This window comes from Lotus japonicus, chromosome 2 (assembly GCF_012489685.1).
Source record: "Lotus japonicus ecotype B-129 chromosome 2, LjGifu_v1.2".
NCBI classification, from domain to species: Eukaryota; Viridiplantae; Streptophyta; class Magnoliopsida; order Fabales; family Fabaceae; genus Lotus; species Lotus japonicus.
In genome coordinates this window covers 54,720,158-54,745,643 of record NC_080042.1, presented here as the reverse complement: position 1 = coordinate 54,745,643, position 25,486 = coordinate 54,720,158, and the positions used below count along the sequence as shown (strand labels likewise).

The 25,486-nt window shown below is 39.8% G+C and overlaps 1 protein-coding gene and 1 non-coding gene across 2 annotated transcripts; one reads left to right on the top strand and one right to left on the bottom strand.

Annotated features, from left to right (window-relative positions):
• Positions 1-265: 265 nt before the first annotated feature.
• On the top strand, positions 266-2,437 carry LOC130736656 (uncharacterized). The gene has a single exon (XM_057588458.1). The coding sequence runs from the start codon at positions 266-268 to the stop codon at positions 2,435-2,437; it is 2,172 nt and encodes a 723-aa protein (XP_057444441.1).
• Positions 824-930, bottom strand: LOC130741495 (small nucleolar RNA R71). The gene has a single exon (XR_009020391.1). It is a non-coding gene; the product is annotated as a small nucleolar RNA R71 (small nucleolar RNA).
• Positions 2,438-25,486: the final 23,049 nt, after the last annotated feature.

Here is a 25,486-nt window from a genome sequence, read left to right as displayed (position 1 = left end):
ATTTGTGTTAGCAATTCCCTGCGGATACGACAAAACCCTATGCTATACTACAATTGAATCTTGAGGATTTTGAAAGTAGTATTAGTTTAGAAAAAATCTTTCAACAAAATGGCGCCGTTGCCGGGGAATTGCGTCAATACAAAAGCATTGCTTTAGTTTCTTATCTTGAGCAATTGTTGATATAGTAGATAGTTTTCTTTCTTTTGTTATCTTTAATTATCTTATTTACTAACTTTCTTGGTTAGGTTGTATTTTCACTTTGTGTATGCGAGGTAAAACTTCAGCTGATCAACTGTTGTACGATCCCGAGATCGAAGCTACAGCTAGAAGAAACAATAGCAAGACAAAGAGGAGAAAACAATTAGCTAAGCAAAGAAAGGAACAAGAAGCATCATCTTCTTTAATCTCTTCAAGAAATCAAGAACAAAACATCATGGCAGCTGCTCCAGGTCGTGAAAATGGAGATGACAATGCAGGTTTTGTGAACTTCACACCGAGGAATATGACAAGAATCGGAAGACCTGCAGGTAATGAGAAGCCACCTGAGATGAAGTCCGGATTGGTGCAGCTAATGTATGCCAACCCATTTGCTGGTTTGGACCATGAGAATCCGTACACGCATTTGACAAAGTTCTATGAACTTTGTGGCACTGCTAGCCTTACACAAACTGAGGAAGAAGCTGTGTTCCTGAGGCTCTTTCCCTTGACTTTGATTGGGCAAGCTAAAGACTGGTTTTTGGATCAGCCACAAACCATTTTATCTGATTGGAATGAACTTGAAAGGAAATTCATGGCAAGGTATTTCTCTGAATCAAAATTCATGAATTGTAAAACTGCTATTTCTACTTTTTCCCAGTTTGCAGGTGAAAGCCTATGTGAAGCTTGGGAGAGATTTAAGTCTATGCTGAGAAAGTGCCCAAATCATGGGTTTGATGCTCGAACTCAAATTCATATATTCAGAAATGGTTTGGACAAACAAAGCAAGCTGATCTTGGATGCTACAGCTGGAGGGTCTCTTATGGCTAAAACACCTACTGAAGCCATTCAGATTATTGAGGCTATGGCTCTAAACGACCAACAAGATCAACACCATCGTGGTCCACCAAGGAGAGGTGGAATGATTGAGCTAGGGACAAATGATGTTGTTTTGGCTCAAAATAAGCAGCTTCAACAACAACTAGATGAAGTAAAACAAAAGCTCGCAGATCTTCCAAAGCAACTAAAAGAGATGCATGATTCCTCTTCTAGAAAACAGGTATATAGATGTGATGTTTGTGCAGGTGATCATCATACTAGTAGCTGTGATCAAAATCAGGAAGAAGTGAACTACGTGGGAAATCAACAGAGGCAAGGTCAGTACCAGAACAACTACCCTATGGGAGGTAACCAGTACAATAACCAACCTTGGAGGCAAGACACAGGACCATCTTCCAGCAGGGTACCACCAGCACCGTACCAAAATCAACAATACCAACATAATCAACCATTTCAACAACCATCACAAGATAGGACTTCCAAACTGGAGGATACACTAACCCAATTTATGCAGGTTTCGATATCCAACCAGAAAAATACGGATGCATCCATTAAAAACTTGGAAGTACAAGTTGGACAGATGGCTAAACAATTGAGTCAGCTGACTACTGAGCAGAAAGGGAAGTTCCATGCCAATACAGAAGACAATCCCAGGGAGCATTGCAATGCAATATTCACAAGAAGTGGGAGAGTAGTTGGTGGAGAGATTGATGTGGATGAAGAGAAAAATGAGAGCCATGATCCAAAAGAGAGTGAAAAAGAGGAAGGGGCTGAAAAAGAAGAAGAAAAGAATAAAAGAGAGGTTGTAGATAGAGAGGAAAAGAAAAAGAGTGAAAACCATGAGAAAAAGAAAGAGAGTGAGGAAGTCAGGTGGAGTCCGCCTATCCAACGCTTGCCATATCCTCCGAATTCTAAAAAGATTGATCATGAGAGGCAAAAGAGGAGATTTCTAGATATTTTCAGGCATTTGAACATCACAATGCCATTTTCTGAGGCATTGGAGCAAATTCCCTCCTATGGCAAGTACATGAAAGAGCTTTTGAATAAAAAGGACAGGTTGAAAGCACTGCATGAAGATGAGGTGATCCAGCTCAATGGACGTTGTAGTGCAATTCTGCAACGCTTACCACCTCCAAAGCATAGAAGTTCCAAGAGTCTTGTCTTGCCGGTTAAACTTGACAACAATCAATCCTGTAATGCACTGATAGACTCTGGGGCTACTATCAATTTAATGCCTCTTTCCTTGTTGAAAAGATTGGGAGATGTGGAAGTAGAGCCTACAGAGATGACGCTGCAACTAGCTGATATCAGTCAAATTACCTCAAGGAATTGCAGAGAATGTGACTGTGATGGTGGAGCAGCTGAATTTCCCAGTAGACTTTGTGGTTGTAGATGTTCCTGAAGACAAAGAGATCCCAATCATTTTAGGGATGCCATTCATTATCACAGCCAGGATAGCATTTGATGTAGATACTGGGATCCTGAAGGTGAGACAAGGTGAAGATGAGATACATTTTACAATTTTTAGTGATAATCATCACCGACAAAGCAAAGGTATGGTTTCTTTAATTAAAAATGTTGGTTTTGATTTGGAAAAATTATTTTATGAGCATGATCCATCATCATCTTCAATTGATGCATCAAATCACTTGTTTGAGCTTGAAAATGCAAAAACTAAACATTCTGAAAATAAAAGCTGTGATTTTGATGCTAAAGAGGATGTAAAGAATGGATTAGGGAAGAAAGGAAGGATAAGAAAGAAGAAAAAGTTTTCTAGGATGTGGAAGGTTGTGACTACGTGTCAAAAGTGCTTCAAAGAACTTCTGAAAAAGGAGAAGGAACCAAAGATGAAGAAGGGAACCATTCCCTCCTCTTGTCTTTGGTCTCCTTGGCAAATTGAATTTCAAAGCGTCAAGCTATTGACGTTAAAGAAGCGCTTCCTGGGAGGCAACCCAGTGTTTTAATGTGATTTTCTTGTTCTTATGTGTTTTAGGCTTTTAGTAAGTTTAGTGTGAAGTTGTGCTGAAATTTGTATATTTATGTGCTTCACAAGTTTAATTTAGAGTTTTGAGTGTGTTCAAAGGCTTGGAAATCAATGATTTGATGGATTTGTAAAAGATAGGGTTGTGACTTGTTTTTGCATGTGAACTTGAGTAAATTGTGCATCCTGTGATTTTCTGTTTAAAACCTGAGTTTCAAAGTTATATCAGGTCTAATTTGATGCTTACCATGCATATGAATTGATGATTTTTGAGGTTGGTGTGTTTTGAGAAAATTGAGGTATGTAGTAGTGTGCTCATGATGAAAAACAAGTCACTCTAGGTGATTTTCTGCATTAACTGTGCAAAATTGCTTTCCGTAACTTTTGAACAAACTCATGTTTGTGTTTTAATGTTAGTTTTCAAATATTAGAATAGGAACCAATGTGAAAATTTAGGCTTTGAAGTGAAAGTGCATTAAGACTGCTCATTGTATAGTTTTCTTGATCTTGGAGTGTGCCATATGGCGATGTGCTTCAATTGTGTAGTTTAAGGCCTCTCACAAGTTTTAAATGATATGAATAGTGAGTCTAAGGACATAGAAAGCTAGGAAAATGAGAAAAGAAGAAATTGAGGTGTTGGGGTGTGAAAGTAGCATAATTGTGTGTAAGGTATGAGTTAGAGTATGAAATAAGAATCTTGTGTCTCTTTTTATGATTTTAGTCTTCACACAAGTTTCTTAGATGATAAGTAAGTGATTTATCCTCTTATGAAGCATTGAGAATTGATGAATCAAAATTTGAGGTATCCACTTGTGTAAATAGTCAAAAAGAGTGCTAAATTGAATTCATGTTCTTTAATGATTAACATGTGGAATTCAAGTGAATCACAGGTTTAAATTGAAGATAGAAATGCCTCATTATGATTGAAAAGCAAGGAAGAAGAGACATACAAATTTTGGAGGTTAGACTTGTGAATTTTGGCAATATTTGACAGTATTTTGCTGCATAATTACAGGTCCTTCGCTTAAGCCAGCCAAATGATCGCTTAAGCCAAATTCAGAAAGCAATTACAGTGTACCAGAGTTCAATTTCGCTTAAGCCATAGAAAGTTCCGCTTAAGCGACACTCTGAAGAAAAGATAGCACACAAGTACTGGCAAGTTCGCTTAAGCTTGAAAATTCTCGCTTAAGCGAGATACCTATTAAATAAAAAAATCACTCACTCTTTAAAACACAAACCCCACTCTCACACACAATCACGTATCACTTCCTCTCACACACAAGAGCACACAACTTGGTTCCAATGCACACACATGAGCAGAATTTTCAACTCTTTGGTTTAGTTTTCTCCATTCTCTCCTTTTCAATTGTACTTGTGATTTGGAGATTTTGGTTTTCTACTTCTCAGGTAAAGTTTTCCCATTTCTCCCTCAATTTGATTTCACATTCTAAAGCTCTAAATTTGGGGATTTTGATTGTGTAAGCACTGATGAGCATTGAGGAATTTGTGGTCTCATTGGGAAAAGAATTGCATGCTTTGAATAGGACTGTTTGAGGCTCTTAAGTTTGGTTACGGGATTGTAAACTCAAATTGTTATATGCTTCATATGTTAAAGGTTGTGCACCCTAGGTGTTTGACAAAATGCATGAATGAAAATGTTAAAATTGTCTTCTACCTAATGCATGAGATCTAGGCTGTTCAGGAGCAAATGTTGCAGCACAGACAGGGTCGTGATGCTTGGCCTGAGGACAGGCCGAATTCCAGGGAGGAGGAGAGAGCTGCTGGACATGGAGATGGAGATGAAGCTACTACTTCTGTAGCAGCTAACTTGTAAGCTAACGATTACATGATTGTTGTTCAGGAGCAGGATGGAGTTGAGGATTGATGACCACAGCCACTCATCCAAGTTCATTTTTATTTTCCGTCATTTCACTTTCTAACTATTAGTACTTTCCTTGGTTTTGGTTTTTATTTTGCTGTGTTCTTAATTGCTAGCACATGTTTTGAATTTTGGATTATGAGTTTGTTTTTCTCACTGTTCTGAGTTGCAAATGATTGGCTGTTGGTTTAGGTAATGAGCATGGGCTATGAAATGCTAAGTTGAGCATGATGTGTGTTTTTAAAAGTTCTTAGTTCATTGTGATTGCACTAACTTGGTGTCATTATATGATATGAATGCATCATTCACATGAATGTCATAGGCTCATTTTGAAAATGCTTGAAATCAGGGACTCCTAAGCCTAGTGAGGAGTGTAGCCAAACACTTGGTGAGATTCGAGAGATTCACCATTATTTTGCACAGTTTTACTTGTTTGAGTCTCTAACTATTGAATTGCATGGGAATGATAGAAAATGATCAAGGAAGTTTTGTTCTTTAGTGTTCATAAACTACTTAGCCAAATAAGCCTACCATTGATTAGGAATTCCAATTGCACCCCTTTTGAGCCTAAATGGAAATTTTGTTGTTCTTTGTGTATGATCCCGAACTTAAATGACAAAAAAAAAACAAACAATGTTTCTCCCATACTTTTTAAGTTAAGAGAGCATTTATGTGAGGATTGTATGCTAATGTGCTAAGTTGGGGGGAGTGGAGGCTTTGATATATTTTTGTTAGTTTTCTATCCTTTGTATATATAATGTTTGAAAAAAAAATGCTTGTGCATAGTCTATCAAAAAACAAAAAAAACAAAAAAACAAAAAAAAAAGAAAAGAAAAGAAAAAATGATTGAAAAAGAATGGAAATGAGAAGAAAAGGGGTTTATGTGCATGAAATTGTGTAAAAGGGGTGAAAAAGAGGATTGGTAGAAGGAGACTGAAAAATGTTCATAATTTTTGCATAAATCCAAATGTAATTGCTCTCTTGACTTGAAAATATCTTGAAATCTAGAAAAACCAATTTTCTTGATAACCCTAGCCACATTACAACCCAGAAAGACCTTTGTGATTTTTGAGTTTCCATGCAGTTTTAATAGTTGATGAGACAGGTAACAAGTTTGACATGTTATGAATCAATGGCTGAATAGTGTGAAACACTTACCTCATAGAGAATTGAAGAGTAGTGAATAGTTTGATGAGAATTTGAATGGTTCCCTGATTGAAGAGTATTGGATTCAATGTTATGCCAATGATTTCATGCTGGTGTGTTTTTGTATCATTATTGTAACCATTTGTTGTGGGCTTCACATGTTCTAGTTGGTAATTGATGCTTGAATCATGCTTGTGAAAAGAAACTTTGACATTAGTAGTTCATAAGCCATGCTTGTTCAAGAACCTTTGTGAATATGTTTTGTTAGCTAATACCTTTTGTTTGAGGACAAACAAAGTTTCAAGTTTGGGGGAGTTGATAAGTGTCAAATTTACCTGATTTTCTATATTAATTTCGGCACTTATCTGTTCTAAATGTGTACGTTATCTTTCAAATTATCCCTCAATAAGGTTAATTTAGTAAGTAGATAGTTTTTATATAGATAAATGTAAGATATGTTAGTTTTATCATTTAGACTCTTTGATTTTTATTGTAGGAGAAAAGTCAAGAAGATCCAACCATTTGAAGATCAAAAGGGGCTAAAAATATTGAAGTTCGCTTAAGCCAAACTACATGGCAGTAGCAGTGGCAGATATATTGAACTTCGCTTAAGCCAAATGTTGCCTAGCTTAAGCCAAATTACATGGCAGTAGCAGTGGTTCTGGAAGACAATTCGGCTTAAGCGAGAATTGGTCTCGCTTAAGCCAAAGACATTACCTGAAGGTGAAGAAACCTGCTCGCTTAAGCGACACCTTTATCAGCTTAAGCGAAACTGTTGCCCTATTTTATAAAAGGCTCGACAAGATCAGAATTGAGGCATCTCTTGACATATTTTGGACCTCTTAGAGAGAAAATTGCATAGAGAAGAAGGAAAGGAACTTTGGGAGCTTTGATCCACCATCCATCGTGCTGGAGACACACCGAGGACGGCACGGGTCACCACTTTCACCTTAGTTTCCTCTTGTAAGCTTTGTAAGCAATCCATGGATATGGGTTGCTAAGTTTCTTTGTTGGATTTGGATGTAGCCTTTAACTATGATTTATTCTTCTTGATTTCTATATGAAAATATCGTTTCTATTACATGATTCAATGGTTTTCTCTTGTTCTTAATGCTATGTTTTAGTTTGCGCACCTAGACATATCGATTGATTCGGTGTAAGAGCTGAAGCTACGTCGTCTAGAGTTCGACCTAGAGTTAATCATCTAATAAATCTAATTGCTAGGAATAGAGTTAGGTTTGTTAGTCCCTTAAACATCTGAGCTTAAAGATAACTTAGCTTTTCTATGCATGTGAGGAATCAATGTTTAGGAAAGTAAGTTATAGATATCCACTCATGTGAGGAATCAATGAAGTAGGGTAGAAATGGTGTAGATGAATCATGGATAGGAATGAATATTCATATAGAATCATAGGACACTAATAGTTAAACGGTGAACTCCAATTCCAACAGCTTTCTCTCTTGATATCAATCGTTTTACTCTCGCTTTGTTTAATTTGAATGTGTTTTGGTCACCGAAACAATTATCAACCTTTTGAAAATCTATTGCTTGGGTAATTTTACTAAAGAACGGCATTTGTGTTAGCAATTCCCTGCGGATACGACAAAACCCTATGCTATACTACAATTGAATCTTGAGGATTTTGAAAGTAGTATTAGTTTAGAAAAAATCTTTCAACAGTGATCTAGTTGAAGAAGAAGATCGAACTACAACAAAAGCATATGTAGATTACCCAAGAACAAGTCTTCTCAAAACCTCAGTGTCAACTGCCTACACAGAAGTAGGATCAAGATCAACAAAAACTATAACGTCTACTCAAGATCAGATAACTTTAGTATCTCAATAATCATATACATAGAACTAGAGGCTAAAAAGATCTCTGGCTTGTCAACTACACTAACATAGAAGCATCAAAAGTCCAACAATGAGTGGCATAGTGAAATATCAAAAAGATCATCACAAAATGTCAATAATCAAAGTGAAAAAAGTTTAAAGAAATGATGAAAAATGAATACTTAAGAATTATATCTATTACAAACTCAAAAGAAAATATTGTTGGACTAAAGGCAAAGATATATAAAGGTCAACAATCATCTAGACGATTGGACTGGGCGAGCCCCCAGGGTCCCTCGCCCAGGATGCTCACACTTAAGCACGGGATAGACCCAGATCTTTTGGGCCTCGCACCCCGAGGCCCAACTGGCCCCTTAGGACTGACCAAAGGCGCGAAGGCCCAACTCAGCCCCTATAAATAGGGGGGAGGTACCAATTGTAAGAGACTCTTAGCTCATTTGGCAATAACAACATTGAAATTCAGTTATGATTTCTCTCTCTAAACAGTTAGGAGTTCATCTCTCTAAGATTTCCGATCACACTCCACACACTCTAGGCACCATGCCTTGATTCTATGTTCTTGACCGGAACATTGGCGCCGTCTGTGGGGATCGGTAAATTTTGATTCCCGGACTACGTGGATCGTGATTTGAAGGAGAAATTCTCTGGTTTTCTGTGAAACATTTCGTTAGTTCTTGAGTTTTTGGTAAGCGTTCGTAGGAGCCGATGGAAACACGTTGCAGACGACGAGAAGAAGACCCCGTGCGACGGCACACTTCGCCACCGCGTCGCGTTCGGGGCCGTCCGCGCCGCCAGACGATCCACCGCGAGGAAGCAACTCCAGTAACTCCTCTAGCTCCGCCTCCGCCTCCTCCGTCTCCAACACCTCCGCTGCCTTCACCGCCAACGTCACCGGAACAAAGAAGGTCGCCAGAACAGTCACCTGTGGACTCTGGAGGAGAGACGCAGGCACCTCAAGCTCCGATCTCTGGCCAAGATTGGAGACGCTTGATCAGCAGCATCGACGAGATAAGGCAACGGAACGACTATCTTCAGGAGCAGCTAGAGTATTATCGTTACGAGCAGCAGGACGAAGGAGAGTGCGAGGCAGAGGCTGTGGCTGAATTTGAGCCATTTTCTGCAGCGGTAAGGGAGGTGGCCATTCCAGATAATATGAAGAATATAGTCGTTGAAACATACAGCGGAAAAGCAGATCCAAAGGAACACCTACTGTATTTCAATACAAAGATGGTGATTAGCGCCGCTTCCGACGCAGTCAAGTGCAGAATGTTTCCAGCAACTTTCAAAGGAACAGCAATGACGTGGTTCACAACTCTTCCGCGAGGATCCATCACCAACTTCCGAGATTTTTCGTCCAAATTCCTCGTCCAGTTCTCAGCGAGCAAGACTAAGCAAGTGACGATCGAGGACTTGTACAACGTGTGACAGTCTGCAGGGGAGACTCTGAAACAATACGTGAAACGATTCAGTGCTGCGTCGGTAAAGATTGAGGAATCGGAGCCGAATGCCTGTGCCCGGGCCTTAACAAATGGTCTACAACCTGGAAAGCTAAACAGCAAACTGAGTCGTAAGCCGGCCAAATCAATGGCGGAGGTACGCGCGCGGGCGAACACGTACATTCTTGACGAGGAGGACGACGCTTTCAAGCGACGAAGGGCGAAGGTGGAAAAGGATGGTGATCAGGGGGACGCATCGCCAATAGATAAAGCAAGCAAGGAAAAGCTTGAAGGGAGTAAAGGGCGAGACAGGAAAGTCCGGGCAGTGAAGAAGACAACGAGAGACCCTTTCTATCCGAGGAGGGACAATGCTGAGCGTCGCCGACCCTGGCACCAGGCTGACTCTCGCCGGCGTGGAGAGTCAGGAAAGAGTCTGAGTGCTCATCTAACGGAGTTGCTCCGTGAGGTCAAGGCGACCCATGCCGTTGAAGGGGGCGAAAGGGAAGCAGACCCGCCGCGTCCAAATTCAGATAAGACTAAGTGGTGTGAGTATCATCGGTCAGCAGGACATGATACAAGGGATTGTTTTACTTTAAAGAATGAGATAGAAAAGCTCATCAAAGCAGGGCGAGCGCAGCTAAATGACCGCAATGAGCGTTGGAATGGCGAGCGACAACAGGGAAATAGGTGTAGGAACTCTCGCCAGCAGGATGATCGCCGACGGGAGGATCGCCGCCGCACGCCGAGTGCAGAAAAGAAGGAAACACTGGCTACCAAGAAAAAGAACGCAGAAGAAACATTTAATAAAGATCTCGACCCACCGGTGGGCACAATTAATACAATTGCAGGTGGTTTCGGCGGAGGAGGAGATACAGCTTCGACGAGAAGAAGACATGTCAGGGCAGTAACCTCGGTGCAACAATACCAAGCTCCTTTTGGTTTCCAGCATCCGGATATAGTAATCTCATCAGCGGATTTTGAGGGAGTCAAAATGCATAAATATGATCCGGTGGTCGTTATGGTTCGGATCAACAACTTTAATGTTCGCCGGGTGCTTTTGGATCAAGGTAGCTCCGCCGATATCATCTACGGGGATGCGTTTGATAAGCTGGGTTTAACCGATAAGGATTTGATGCCCTATACGGGAATGCTAGTAGGGTTCTCGGGCGAGCAGGTATGGGTGCGAGGTTATATAGATCTAGACACCGTTTTCGGAGTAGAGGACAACGCCAAGCTCCTTCGTGTAAGGTACCTAGTGATACAAGTTGTAGCCTCGTACAACATTATCATTGGGAGGAATACCTTAAACCGTTTGTGCGCCGTCATTTCAACAGCCCATCTTGCAGTAAAGTACCCGCTGCTTTGTGGGAAGGTGGGGAAAATTGTGGTTGATCAAAGAAGGGCGAGGGAATGCTATAATAATTGTCTTAGCATGTACGGGAAAAAAGGAGCAGGCGAGGGGTACCGGTGTCACGAAATTGAGATCCAACAGGAAGGTCAGAACGAGCTGAGTAGGTCAAGGGTTGAGACGCGGGAGATAGACCATGGGAGGGCGAAAAGGCAGACCAATAACCAAAGGCGAGTTGAAGAAGAAGTCGGGAAGACGGAATGGGACAGACCGTTCACAGACATTACAGCGGAAGAACGCTGGGCAGGCATCATGGATGACCTAGAAAGGTATAAGTTTAGTAGGGGAGTGTTGGCGATTGAGCCTAGGCTCACCCTTGAGCAAGAAAGACGGTTGGAAAAGCTGGTAGAGGGCAATTTTGACCTCTTCAGCTGGAGTCCGAAGGACGCTACACTTTGAAACTTTCCGCGGTTCAAAGCGTCAGCTCTTTTGAGCATGGGACCAGGCGACTGGAAGGGGAAAGTGGCGATGGGCCGCAGCATGGACTTGGAAGCATCTCGGCGAGAAGATTATGGACAAGGGTTGAGCAAAGTGCCTGACCGCTTTCGGAAGAAGAAAGGCTCGGCACACGGTGGTAGGAACAAAGGAAAATCTGTGGTGAGGGAAATAGCCTCCAGGAACAAGAAGGTCAAGGGTAATAGGCAAAAGAAAGAACTAGAGGTGAATGGGCATTCTGCGAGTGAATGGATACCGAGTACCTCGGGGACGAAAGAGGAAGTGTTGGGCACCATACTTTGAGGGAAGAACTAGCCACGAAGTAGGACTAAAAAATAAAGATGCACTCTTTTTCTCCGACACGGGAGATTTTTAATGAGGCATCCCTCGATGTAAAAATTCAAAGAAATCAAATACAAAAGGATATTCGCCAGAAATACTCCTAGCTCAAATCATTCAACTCCGTTCGCCCGGTGAGAAAAATTCTCTGAAGGTGGCAATCCCAACACGACTTTGATGTCTGGGGATTGCTCTGGGAAAGTCCGGCGCGAACCGGCGCTACCCAGATAGCAAAAATTCGATCATTATATCACGTTCGCCTGGTGAGAAAAATTCTCCGAAGGTGGCAGTCCCAACACGACCTTGATGTCTGGGGATTGCTCCGAAAAAGTCCAGGGCGAAACGCTGATTTCCCGTTGGCGATGTGTGCGGGAAAGCGACTTATCCCCAAAATGGGGCAAGTCCCTAATCCCCTTAGTCTCCCCGAAATCTGGGAATAAGAGACCTCCCCGAAATATGTGGCGAGAATATAAACTAGGCGTAAGTCTGGGTAAACCCATATGGCCATTGGGCCCCCAGTAGTGTAAGCCCTTGGCGGGAGAAAACCGCCGAGGTCACACCTGCTCTTACGGGAAATATTGGTGCGAAGAAAAGCCTCGGTTCAAAAGCTGAGCAAAAGTCCTAGTTTCTTTGGCAGACCTTCAAAATCGCTACACGGATGAGCAAAAGGAAAAACTAAGCCTAAAGGGCAAATGGAGAACACGAAGCGATGGAATTTAAGGCAGAGCCCAAACCGGCGACGCAAAATGCGAGAGTAAAACCATGAACGAAGCAAGTTAAAGGAATATAAAAATGCAATTCAATCACCAAAAAAAAAAAGTGTATACAATTAGTACGAATACAATTATGTTTCATTAACATTTCTCCCTCATCTTTTCTTCCTCAATTTCAGCAAAGCGCTCGGCAGAATAGCCCGGGGGGTCATCTCGACCAATGTGCCCGTGAGGAGTAACCTTCTTAAAAGCTCCCATGCCATCAAGGTTGATCCCTTTATAGAGATGTTGAACTTGAGCCTTGGCGAGGAAGAAACCACGGCCTCGCTCCTCCACAACCTACGCAGCAGCGCAAGCTACGGACCTAGCCTAGGAAGTCTTGATCTGGGAATCCTTCTCGGCGAGGGCCCGATTCGTTTCTTCAAGCTGCAACCTCACGTCGGCGAGGGACTTATTTGTGTCCCCTAGATCACAGAGGAGGGAAGCGATTTCCCGATCTTTGAGAATGCATTTGGCCCTACCAGCGTTGATCGAATTTGTCCTTGCGATCACTCCCTGTTGCAAGACAAACCAATCCAGCTCCAATTCTCCCATCCTATCTTTACATGCCAGTATGTCTTCCTCATAATGATTCAGCTCTACGCATATGTGTGCTTGTTTCTTGGTTTGAGCCACCATTTGGGACAGCATCTCATCGTACTTACGGTGCGCTTCCTGTGCCGCTACCTGGTGACCCTCAACCTCCTGCTGAAGTCTCTCCATCTCTAGAGAAGAAGCTAAGTCTTGAGACAGTTGGGCGAAGAGACACTCCGCGCGTAGAAGGTTGAACAAAGCTTCCTGTGCGGCCTGATCAATGTCGGGAATCTCGGCCACTCTTGTGCTCCTAAAGAAATCATCAGAGAGGACGAAGTCAATAGGAGAAGTCTGCTGGTTTGGAATGGAGCCTGTCTGGTCACCAGTGGAAGTGGAATTGGCCTTGAAAGGGGTTTGGCAGGGAGATGGTGGGGTGCAAGGGGCAAGGTCTTCACCCTGTGGGTCCACCGAGCGGGCAAGCAAGTTTTCATCTAGGGTTGCCTCGACTTGAGGAGGTTGGCGATCAGGAAAGAGAACCGTTGAAGGGACCCCCTCTGGAGTTGGCTCGCCGGCAGTAACTCCTCCAGGGCAGGGTGAGGGTTCAGCGTCGCCTGGAGAGGCGTTTTTCTCGCCCCCCAGATCTTGAAGGGAAGCAGCGGTGTCGCCAATCTCGGATCCCTTCACCTTCTTCTTCTTCTTTTTCTCTTTCTGGGGAGAGGGGGCATCAATGCCAGGAGCACCCCTTTTGGATTTTCGGATCGCTCTTAAGGGTAAAGGCTGGACTGTGTTCTCCCGCGTGGGTTCGGATCTTTCTGGAGAAGGAACGACTTTAGCCATCTCAGTGGAGGGGATGGAGGCAGTGGAGGAAGACCCCCTGACTCTCTTCGCAGGAGGGGCAGCAATTTCAGCGTCAGAACTAGCCGCAGCGCGTTTTCGTTTTACTCCCTCGGTGTTAAAGGTAGGAGGAAATTTGGGAGAGTCGACGGCCAAGGCACGTTGCAGCGAGGCTCCGGTGAAATCGAACTCCTCCAAGAGCGAGCGGAGGGAGTCGTTGCGGACGGCCTCCAACAGTTGGGAGCACTCGAAGATGGGGAGTCCGGCGAAAAGGCCGATGGTGGCTTTGTCCTCGTTGCTAAACGACGATTCAGTTGGCGGGGGAACATCACGAGGATTTTTCGTCCCGTAAAAGGGGAACAGAACGGATCCATTTCGTCGGGTGAAAGCTTCAGGGTAAGATGGGTGAACAATCACACGGAAATAGCGTCGCCCGGGACCCTTCTTGACATTACTTTTGTAAAGGTAGAAGCACTGCCGACCTGAACGGGATTTCAAAGAAATCCATCCAGGAATTTTCACCTTCAAGCACTTTGAGTCTACCCCATAAAAGTAGAAAAAGTGGGAGGCTTTTGCTTCAAGGCCGATAGCTTCGCAAAGGATCTCGAAGCAACGGATGAAGGCCCAAGCATTCAGATGGAGTTGACAAGGGGCCACGTTGATTTCCCTCATGATTTCGCAAAGAAACGGAGAAAAGGGCAGTTTGATTCCTAACTCGAGGTAGAGATATTCATAGATATAGAAGAAGTGTGGTCGTTCAGCCCCTTGATCGATCCCACGACACCTCCAGGGGCGACTACTGTCCAAACCCGGACCGATGATGAGGGCATCTTCCAAAGACTTTTCACGACAGAGCCCTCCGGCCTTAAGAATTGACTCGGCGATGGACTCGTCAGTAGACAGCTCAGAAGTTTGACAAATGACCGCATGCTCGGGTTCTACACCTGTGGGCTGGGGAAGATCGGTGAAGATTTGTTGCCAAAAGGCATATCTCTCATCTGCGTTAAGAGGGGTTCCCCCGGCAGGAGGCGTAGCCACCGGGGGAGGAGCGGGGGATGCCGGGGCAGCACTTTGAGATCGGGAGGACTTATGGGTCCGGCGCTTGGGAGTCATTTTTTTTGGATAGAGGGGAAAAGGCTAACAGGAAATGTTGAGTTGATAACTTTTGGATTTTTTGCCAGATGCTCAAGAATGGCGAAAGTAAAGAAAGAGGAAAGGTTTAAAGTGGGAATTAAGAGTTGGTTCGGAAATTGTGTCCATCATGGCAAAGGTGGAATGATTACTTGAGAAAACGTGGCATTAATCCCGGAAAGGTGAGGGCAACATGTCAGGCGAAAAGTTGTAACCGTTGATGCTGATTGGTTCGAATTCAAAAAATGTCAGAATTAGACGTAACTCATTAAATAGAAGGTAAAGTAACGGAAGGTTATTGGTCGAAATTTGGGTTGGCAGGGTTCGCTGAGATTTGAAAAGACCTTTCAAAAATGACAGTTGAGATTCAGTAGATTTGCTGACTTAGGGATCACTTTAAGGGCGCAACGCGTGGCGAACGCATGACACTTGTCAAGGGATCATGATTCATGGCACGTGCGCAGGGCTGGCGAGGCGAGCGGGTCGGATGCCATCGCCGAGAGACTGCTTGTGGACTCAATTTGCTTGAGGAAGGGATGGTGCAGCGAATAGTTTGAAATACATAGATTTTTGACTTTACTCTCTCGGCCATGTTGGCCATTGCTTTTTAATTCTGATAAGTTTTGGCATTGTTTAGTCTTTTATGGTCTTCGCCTTGGGTTCTTCTATTTAAAGACACACTCAGCTCTCATGCTTCGAGCTCGGTGTCTTGTGGACTTGTGGACTAGGCGAGCCCCCAGGGTCCCTCGCCCAGGATGCTCACACTTAAGCACGGGATAGACCCAGGTCTTTTGGGCCTCGCACCCCGAGGCCCAGCTGGCCCCTTAGGACTGACCAAAGGCGCGAAGGCCCAACTCAGGCCCTATAAATAAGGGGAGGTACCAATTGTAAGGGACTCTTAGCTCATTTGGCAATAACAACATTGAAATTCAGTTATATTTTCTCTCTCTAAACAGTTAGGAGTTCATCTCTCTAAGATTTCCGATCACACTCTACACACTCTAGGCACCATACCTTGATTCTATGTTCTTGACCGGAACAACGATACACAATCTTGAAGAACCTCACGTCTGATAAAGCAAGGTAACATATAACTAAAGTACATCAAGCTAGATATACCAGACAGAACGTCGTCTACTGAAGTATTTCCCATCACATGCAGAATAGAAAGAGAAGATCATTGATACTCAATTACCAATGAATTCTTGCAAAGAAAACAACAAAAAGAAGATTAGTACTTTTGGTTAAAAATGAACTAGTACCTTAACCATATAAATTAAAAAGGAGTAGCTCTGAAAGTCCAATGTCTACATATACTCCTATGACATTACTTTATAGGGAAACCTCTTTTCTCAAGGTTTCAACTCTCATATCAAACAACTACGAAAGCTGAAAGCATTGACAAAGTACACAATACTTGTTCAACGCACAAACCAAGAAGACCATGAATGGTGAAGGAAGGAAAATGAAGCCAATGAAGACTTCACTCTACGATCAAAAATCAATCATCTAACACATTAATCATAAGAGAAAAATAGTTGCTCAGACCACGTGCTAAGAAGAAATGTCACATACAGTAGCACAACGAATAGAGCTATAACAACTTTTATTCTAACGGTCAAATTTTACCTCCTTCAGATATAAAGACTAGAATTAAAGCTGAAGAATGTGTGCATTCGGTGCAATAAGAGTGCATCACCGTGCATGAGCTTTAACCTATATCCAAGCTAACAAGCTTGTCATTAGATGGAAATATAGGATGGAGAAACTTGCACCAAGAGAATGTTCGTATACTTAGAAGATTCATAAGACACTCGTGACTCGGGTTTAAGACTAGTTTTTATGTTTATTTTCCATATATTTTGAGTGATTAATCCAGTTGCGTTCATTCATTTTAGGATAATTTAGTCTTAATTCATGCATTATGGGTTCTTAGTCATCTTATAATATATTAAGAACATATTGGGTATTTTATGTGTTTTAGTGGTTTTTGGTCCAAAGGTTGAACTTAAGCGATGTTTTTACATTTTGTATGGGCTCATTCTCATAGCTTATAAGCGTATGGGAGAAAAGCTTACATACCTTTTTCACGATCTGGTTGGTCAAGTTGAAGATCAATGAGTCTAGACCAACATATCAAAATTCCATCCTGACCTGACGGTATATGAGTACGTACGAGTTGTTTTCCGGTAGGAGGTCAAAGCTGTCAAGAGGCCTAAAGCACGTGCGCTGGTTCTAGCGCATATGCGGTGTGAGTCTTTAAAAACTCATCAATTTTCCTTTTTTTATCAACTTTTTGTTGTTGAAATCTTGGGAGAAAGTTACGATTTTAGGGTTTTGAAGGGAGAATAAGGATCTCCAAACAAAATTGAGAGGTTTGATCAATTTTCTTGTGATTTCTTGATGAACATGTGTAGCTAATCTCCTCTAGTGCTAAGGATTGATCTAGTTTTTCTTTGAACTATGTGTTGAACCAAGTTTCAGGTATGACTATGAATTATATATTCCTTCTTCAATATCTCCTTTGTGTTAATTAAATCTTTCTATTCCAATAGTTTATCATGCTATTTTCTATGCATATGGAAAATTGGTAGAATTTAGGGATTTGAGGAGAAATTGAGAAAGGTTTTTTACACCTCAGGGATAAGGATAAGAAATTACTTGTGTTTGCCTGAATTAAATTGAAATTGATCTCTGATTAATTAGGATTAGGTACTAAGGAATTAGCTATCACTAATTAATTGTAAGAGACATTTATGCAAAGAATTAGTAAGTGAAGATCTAGGCTTAGCACCTTGACAGTTAATTAAATTCATAATTATACCTGATTTGGGAGATACTTGGGGAGAGGTTAACGAAATCAGGAACCATAGCGCGCTTTTAAACTGAATTCACTTCAACGTGTTATTTGTCTTCTTTAATTTTATGGAAATTAGCTTTCATAAAAACTATCAGCTATTTTATTTTTATTTTTACGTCCTTTGATTCCAATTTAGTAAACTTAGAGCATAAATGCACGCAATCTCTTTGATTCGATCTTTTTTTATTACTTCGAGCAATCTGTAGACTTGCAGATTTTTTATCAGACACCTCTTAGGAAGAAGAAGATAAAGGATCAATTCAAACATCTATTCAATGAGCGTATGGGAGAAAAGTCCTGAGAGATTTGAGATCAATTGATTGTGCTTCACTATGTATCTGTATTGATCAAAATCTTAGAGGATTAGGATTGAGAGCATGGAATGTATATCAGCTCTATCATATAAATACTCTAGGAAATACATATAAACTGAGCACGCAACCATCACAGATGAGAGGAAGGAGTTCCTGTCCAAAAATCAACAGCTGAAAGAGGCGGGTACAAAGAATTCTTAGGAGGAGTCTTGTTCAAAACTCATCTGCCTGAAGCGGTTGAGGCAAAAGATACTTGAGAGGAATCCCTGGACACCTAACTCAATGAGCATAGAAAGGCTAGGGAAAATAATATTTGATGAGTCTGAAGAGACTTTGTAATGAATACTTGGGGAGGATTCCCTGACAACCAAACTCGTAGTAGAAATCCTGGATAACACTAACAGGATAAGTCCTTGATAATAATTAGTGGAAATCTTGGTGGAAAACAGAGGACTGGACGTAGCATGTGATTGAGTGAACTAGTATAAAATTATGAGTATGCATATCTTCTATCCCTTCTAATCGTCTTGCTCACAAACATTTACTCATTGCACCATCCTCAGATAGATCATTAGAAGGAGAACTTTTAACTCAAAATGATCAAAAGTTGTCTACCAACGAAAACATTTTATAGACACAATTCAACTCCCTTCTTCTTGTGTCCCTATAGATCATTAGAAGGAGAACTTTTAACTCAAAATGATCAAAAGTTGTCTACCAACGAAAACATTTTATAGACACAATTCAACTCCCTTCTTCTTGTGTCCCTGTGATTACTCTCAGTTACATCGATTTTTGGTTCACAAGTTGTGGGGGAACCGACTCAGGCAGTGGAGCTAGTGGTGGTGGTGGCCATGGTAGCGGAGATGGCGGCGTCAGTTGGGGAGTGGTGATGAGAGGTGATGATAGTGGTGGTGGCATCTCATTTTCTTTTTTAGTGAAAATGAAAACAGCTTTTTTTTGTTTTCTATTTTGTTCATATTTTAGAAAAACATTTTTCAGAAAACATTTTCTAAATATCAATCAAACATGTTTTCAGCTTTATTTCTTGTTCTCTTTAAAAATTAAAAATAGGAAACAAGCAAACCAAACAAACCTCGATATTCCAAAAAATATGTCATGTATCACTTGGCTTTCATTCATCATGAAATGAATCATCAATGACTTAATAACTCATTCATAAGCCATGGATGATGCATCTAAAGATTAATAAAAGCCAAGTGGAGCATGAGGATCTTTTTATATTCTAGTTGTCAAGATTCTATTCTCGGCAAATATATTTAAGACCATTTTAAAGAGTGTTTTCCCAATTCTCATACATCTAAAATATTTTGAAAATCTCTTCAATACATCATTTTCACAATCATGTGGTACAATTTTTTTTTATCAATTCATCTGTATCGTATATCCACTCAAGTACTCTAACAAAGAATCTAATTCATTAAGCATTTTAGTCTGATTTCATATCAGCCCAAGTAACTAGTATTCAAGTTAAGCAAACATGCCTAACTTTGTATTAAACAATGAGGCTTGGGATTTTGATTTAAAGCTGACTAAGAAACTTACATCTCGAATGAGCCTTTAGTCAATTATAAGACTTTTCTTCTATTTACCAATTTATAATCTTCTTTCAACACTTAGTTGATTTTGAAATTTAATATTTATAAGGTAAATTATGTGGTACCCTCAATTTTTTTGGGTATGGTACCTCATTAAGTAATTCTATAGATTATTATCATGTTATTCAAGGTAAATACTACATCTTTAGATTTTACTTTACTTGTCAATTAACTCATGAAATTCATTTTTTGATGAAAAATGTACGAGTGGCGGAAACGAATAATGGTGATGGAGATGCGCGTAAAATGATCATGGTTGATGGATGCACAAAGCTCAGAAAACACAACTTTCAAATCTTACGTCCCTAAGAATGGAATGCTGCATTACTATGATAGAACACAATCAAAATTTTAACCGGTACATAAGTCTCTATTGTTGAATCGACTCATTTTGGGTACTACACCTTATCCTGGCTTAAGGTACCACAACAAACACCTATTTATAAATGAATGATTTGATAGGAAAAGAATGGATATAATATAATTAAGATTAGAAATTGTGCGAAAATGAAATAAAATTAAAATAAAATCGCATGAACTTTTTTTAAGTTGTATTAATATTTTTGTTTTTATTTTGAAAGAAAAAGTATATTATATCATTAAGGGTCCGTTTGGTGGTCAGGACAGGATAGGATATGATAGGATAGTAATCATATCCTGTTGTTATCTGTTGTTTGTTGCGCCAGCAGGATAGGATAACACTATCATGTCTCCTATCCTATCATGTGCATGTAAAAGTTATCCTAAGAGGGGAGCTAGGATAGAACATGATAGAATATCAGTTATATATTTTCTTTCAGTATCCTAACTCCAAATTAATTTATTTTAATGTTATATAATTTATAATAATATTGATTAATAAATATAAAAATATTAATTTAACTAAAATAAAAAATAAATAAAATTATTATTCATAAATAGTAAAGTAGATTACTCACTTACAAATATTGATTTATTAATAGTAATAGACTAATTTAATATTTTCATCTCCTATTATTTAAAAATTATTTATCTACTCATATAATAATTTAAATATAAATTAATTTTAAAATAATAATATTTTTAATTTAGTTAATTTTTCTTATTTATCACGTGTCACAATTAAGTGAAAACCAATTGGTTACAAATATAGATTTTTTGATATATAGTAATAGACTAATTTTCTATTTTCATCTCCTATTATTTGAAATTATTTATCTACTTATATAATATTTTATAATTTAAATATAAAGTACTTTTGAAATAATAATATTCTTAATTTAGTTAACTTTATTGTTAATTATCACGTGTCACAACTAAGTGAAAACCAATTGGTTTATTGCATAATTTTATTTAATATATATGTTATCTTCAAAACAATAAAATAGGTCAATTAATAAAATTTAAATTAATTTTAGGTATTTTAAAATATAGACTCATTCATGAAAATGTATAAAAAATTAAATTTAATAGAATGATCAATTTTTAAATGTATTTTTTATTTAAATATAACTTTGATACATTTTTTCTTATCATATCATGTCCTTATCATGTGCACCTCAAACACAGGATAGGATAAAAGTCTATCTTGCTCTTATTATATCTTGTTGCTACCATGTTCACATATCATATCTTATCATATCTTATCCTGACCACCAAACGGGCCCTAAGGAGATATTGTCAAATTACAACCTAAAGCAAAAGAGGGCTAAGGTGGCAAAAACCAATCAGAAAATCGCCTAAAATTCACCATAATTGGTTATAAGTAGGAAAAACGATGACTCGAAATTATGAAGTCATAACTATCATCTAATAATTCATGAGATTTATATGAATCAAAATGTGTATTAGCTTATCTTATGCTCACTCAAATCAAGAAGTTAACTTCCCCACTTATCATGTCCTTTAGTTTTGGAGAAAAATCATTCTCTAGGACTTTCTGAGTTGAATTACTCAAATTATGGTATCATGATCTGTACAAACTTTCCTAGTTTGTTACATACAGATATATATGAAATGCTTTCTTCAATCTGCCAACTCCCCATTTTTATCATGCTTCCACTAGCATTTGTTGAAACTTATCTTTCATATTGATCTCAAAACTATCTTTACAAGATAATCATCCCAAAGAATGTTGGTGGGCGTAATTAGACTGTTTTGTGATTGTTTTTTCTGATATCCAAAAACCCAATCCTAATCCACCACTAGTGGTCCATGTGACAAATAATGAAGAACCAAAAATATTAAAAAATTTCCTCTGAAACCTAGCTATAATTAGATTCTAAAATTTGCCATACAAGTTCCTAGGTGCCAAACGTTTGTCCCCAAAAATCCTAAACTTATCCTAAATTCCAAACTTCACTGGAATCCCACATTGCTCACTATAAGACAAAGGATTTTGGGTGGAGAAGAGGGACAGGGGGAACACATCACAAAGGTCCGTGTATAGAGGCAACTAACATGATGATGTAGTTAATGAGCAGTTTCTGAAGAGAAAATCGCATGAAATTGACATACTCTATAAGTTGGGATCTTAGCAAGAAGCAATGACTTTTGTTCCATGACAGAGTGTGTCACAATTAAGACAAGCACAGTTCCATCCTCTTAGTATCCCCACCTACAAGATTACTCAATTTTGCTTCTTGCATGTCTATCATTATTTGTTGGTGGGTCAAGTAGGACATTTAGATATCAGAAATTGGGGAGCAGAGACAACCCCATTTTGATTTTGGTTTTGAATTTTTAAGAAATAGGCCAACTTGAATATAATGGTTCTCTAAGTATGTTCAGTTGTACAGGGAAAAGAAATGACTAAGTTGCTATCAAACTTGATAATAATGCTCATTCATTTTGACTAACCAAGGAAAATGTTACAAATGATAATTGCATGCATTTTGGGAAATAGACCCTGCACCCATCCAACAGAAACAAATGGAAACCAATCATAGCCTAGCTAGTACCTTACCCTAAGGCACATGCCCATATTTTATGTGTCGTTTTCTTTTCTTCCCTTGTCTACTTTCCTTTCTCTTTTATGTTTTTCTGGGCTTTGGCATGCAAGTATATATGCCGGAGTAGCTAGGGTGTTGCAATTACCACTAAGTACTCCATCATCATACGGTACGAACCATAATATGTAATATTGATTTATACATGATACACGATTATAGAACACCAAATATGAAGAGATAGGTTGCCTACTTGTTAAATTTGTCAGGAAAGAATTCGTGATATAGAAAAGAGAATTGAACTAAGGAAAAGTCTGATTATTATTGAGATATCATGGCTATTATATAGCCTTACATCACGTACAGGAACTCAAAAGAAAGATAACGGCAACTCAACAAGAAATCCTAGAAACAAGGGATATTTAATTTGAAAGCTAAACAGACCATTTTAATAGGTCTTTTATTAACAGCTAAAAAAACTACTAGCTTAGCATTAGCACAACGTGCTAATTTCCAACTTCAACAGCCTGCCTTAAACTGCAGCTTCTGGTTTGCAGTTTACTTCAATCTCAGAACAAACACCAAGAGAATTTCGCAACTTCATGAATACTCCCAACTTCAAAGGCTTGGTCATAAGATCTGCTAATTGTTCTTCACTAGCACAATAAATCAAATCTACAATTCCCTCTTTTGACATCTCATGCACGAAGGAAATGAAATCTGACATCAATATGTTTACTCCGACCATGCAAAACTGGATTTTTAGACAGCTTAATAGCAGAACTGCTGTCATAATTAATTGTAATGACTTTATTCTCAGAAATCTGATTCAACTTTTCTAGTACCCTTTGTAACCACACTGCTTGACAAGCAAGAGGCAGCAGCTATAAATTCAGCTTCTGTTGTGGACAAGCTAACAACATGTTGTTTCTTTGAGCACCATGAGACCACTCCAGAGCTGAACATGAAAAATAACCAGAAGTGCTTTTTCGATCATCTATGTCACCAGCATAATCACTATCTGTGTATGCTATAAGTTCATTTACTCCACCCTTCTTGTAAAGAATTCCAAAATCAGCAGTGCCTTTTAAATAGCGTAATACTCGTTTGGCTACCTGCAGATGTTTCACTGAAGGATTGTCCATGTAACGGCTGAGAAGACTGACAACATATGCCAAATCGGGTCGTGTAGCAGTTGTTAGATACATGAGGCATCCAATAAGTTGCTTAAAGTGATCTTGATTCCTGGCACTATAGGATTTTGGACAGAATTAGAGTGATCCATGGAAAAGCGTTTCAATATCTCCAAAGCATATTTCTTTTGAGATATGAATATACTATTTGGCAATTGCAGGACTTCAAGACCAAGGAAATATCGTATTTTACCAAGGTCTGTCATATAAAATTCCTGCTTCATAGAATTCACAAAAGAGGTGAACATTAAAGGATCATTACCAGTATAGATGAGATCATCAACATACATGCTAACAATTAAGATCTTGTCTCCTTGATCTGTTTTGATGAATAAAGTGTGCTCATAATCACACTTTTCAAACCCCATCTTCAGAAAATATACCTCTATCCGACTATACCATGCCCGCGGTGCTTGCTTAATGCCATAAAGAGCTTTCTTCAGTCGATATACCTTCTCTTCATTCCCCTTTTTGACATATCCACAGGGTTGTTCTACAAACACTTCTTCTGCTAGTCACCATACAAAAATGCTGATTTGACATCAAGTTGGTAGAGTGGCCAATTGTGATGTGCTGCTGATACAACAATTAGACGGATAGTTTCCATTCGTGCTACAGGAGCGAACACTTCGTTATAGTCTATGCCATGTTACTGTGTATACCCTTTGGCGACTAAACGAGCCTTGTATTTGTCAACTTGACCAACTTCATTGTACTTGGTCTTGTAAATCCACTTGAGACCAACAATTTTTCCACCACTAGGCAAGTCCACTAATTCCCATGTGTCGTTCCTTTTTATGGATTCAATTTCTGTGTCCATTGCCTGCTGCCATTTCATGCTTTTATTAGCCTCCTCAAAACAAGTGGGATCACCATCACATGTAAACAAGGTTAAGTTAGCGAAGGAATCTGCAAGTTCATCATCAGAAAGGCCTTCACCAGTAACAAAGTCATCCATCCAAGATGGTTGGCAGCGATCTCGCACTGGGTATCCAGTTGATGTTTCCACAGGAGCTGATATGACACCTTCAGGTTCACCACTATCAGCAAGTTGAGGAGATTGATCAGCATTTGTAGGCTCAAGGACTTCAGAACTGTTACTGCCATCATTCCCTTCTGCTTCCCACTCCAAAACATAGGTTGCTGATGGTTCAGAGTTAGTGTCCCAAGTCCAAGCCTTATCTTCTTCAAAGACGACATCCCTGCTAATGATAATGTGTTTGGAGGCTGGATCATACAGTCGGTATGCTTTGGATACGTCACTGACACCAAGCAAAACACAAGGAAGACTCTTGTTATCGAGCTTGGTTCGCTTAGCATCAGGAACATGAAGGTTACCAATGCAACCAAAAACACAAAAATACCCAACTGAAGGTTTGAGACCACTCCAAGCTTCTTCCGGGGTCTTATTTCTCACAGCAAGAGTAGGACTGCGATTTAAAATATGCACAGTCCAATTTACTGCTTCTGGACAAAAAGTGCGGGGAACCTGCTTGTTGGACAGCATGCTTCGAGTCAGATTCATTATAGTTCGATTCTTTCTTTCGGCAATGCCATTCTGTTGTGGAGAATAGGCTGCTGTCAACTGGTGCTGGATGGCATGGTCTGCACAATGTTGCATGAATTCGTTGGAAGTGAACTCCCCTCCTCAATCTGTACGTAGGCCTTTGATAGCATGACCAATCTCTTTCTCAACATGAATTTGGAAACTTTTGAAAGAACAAATGGCTGTTAATTTTGCTGTCAAAAAATAAACCCATGTTTTACGACAGAAATCATCAGTTAAGGTGAGAAAATACCTTTTTTCA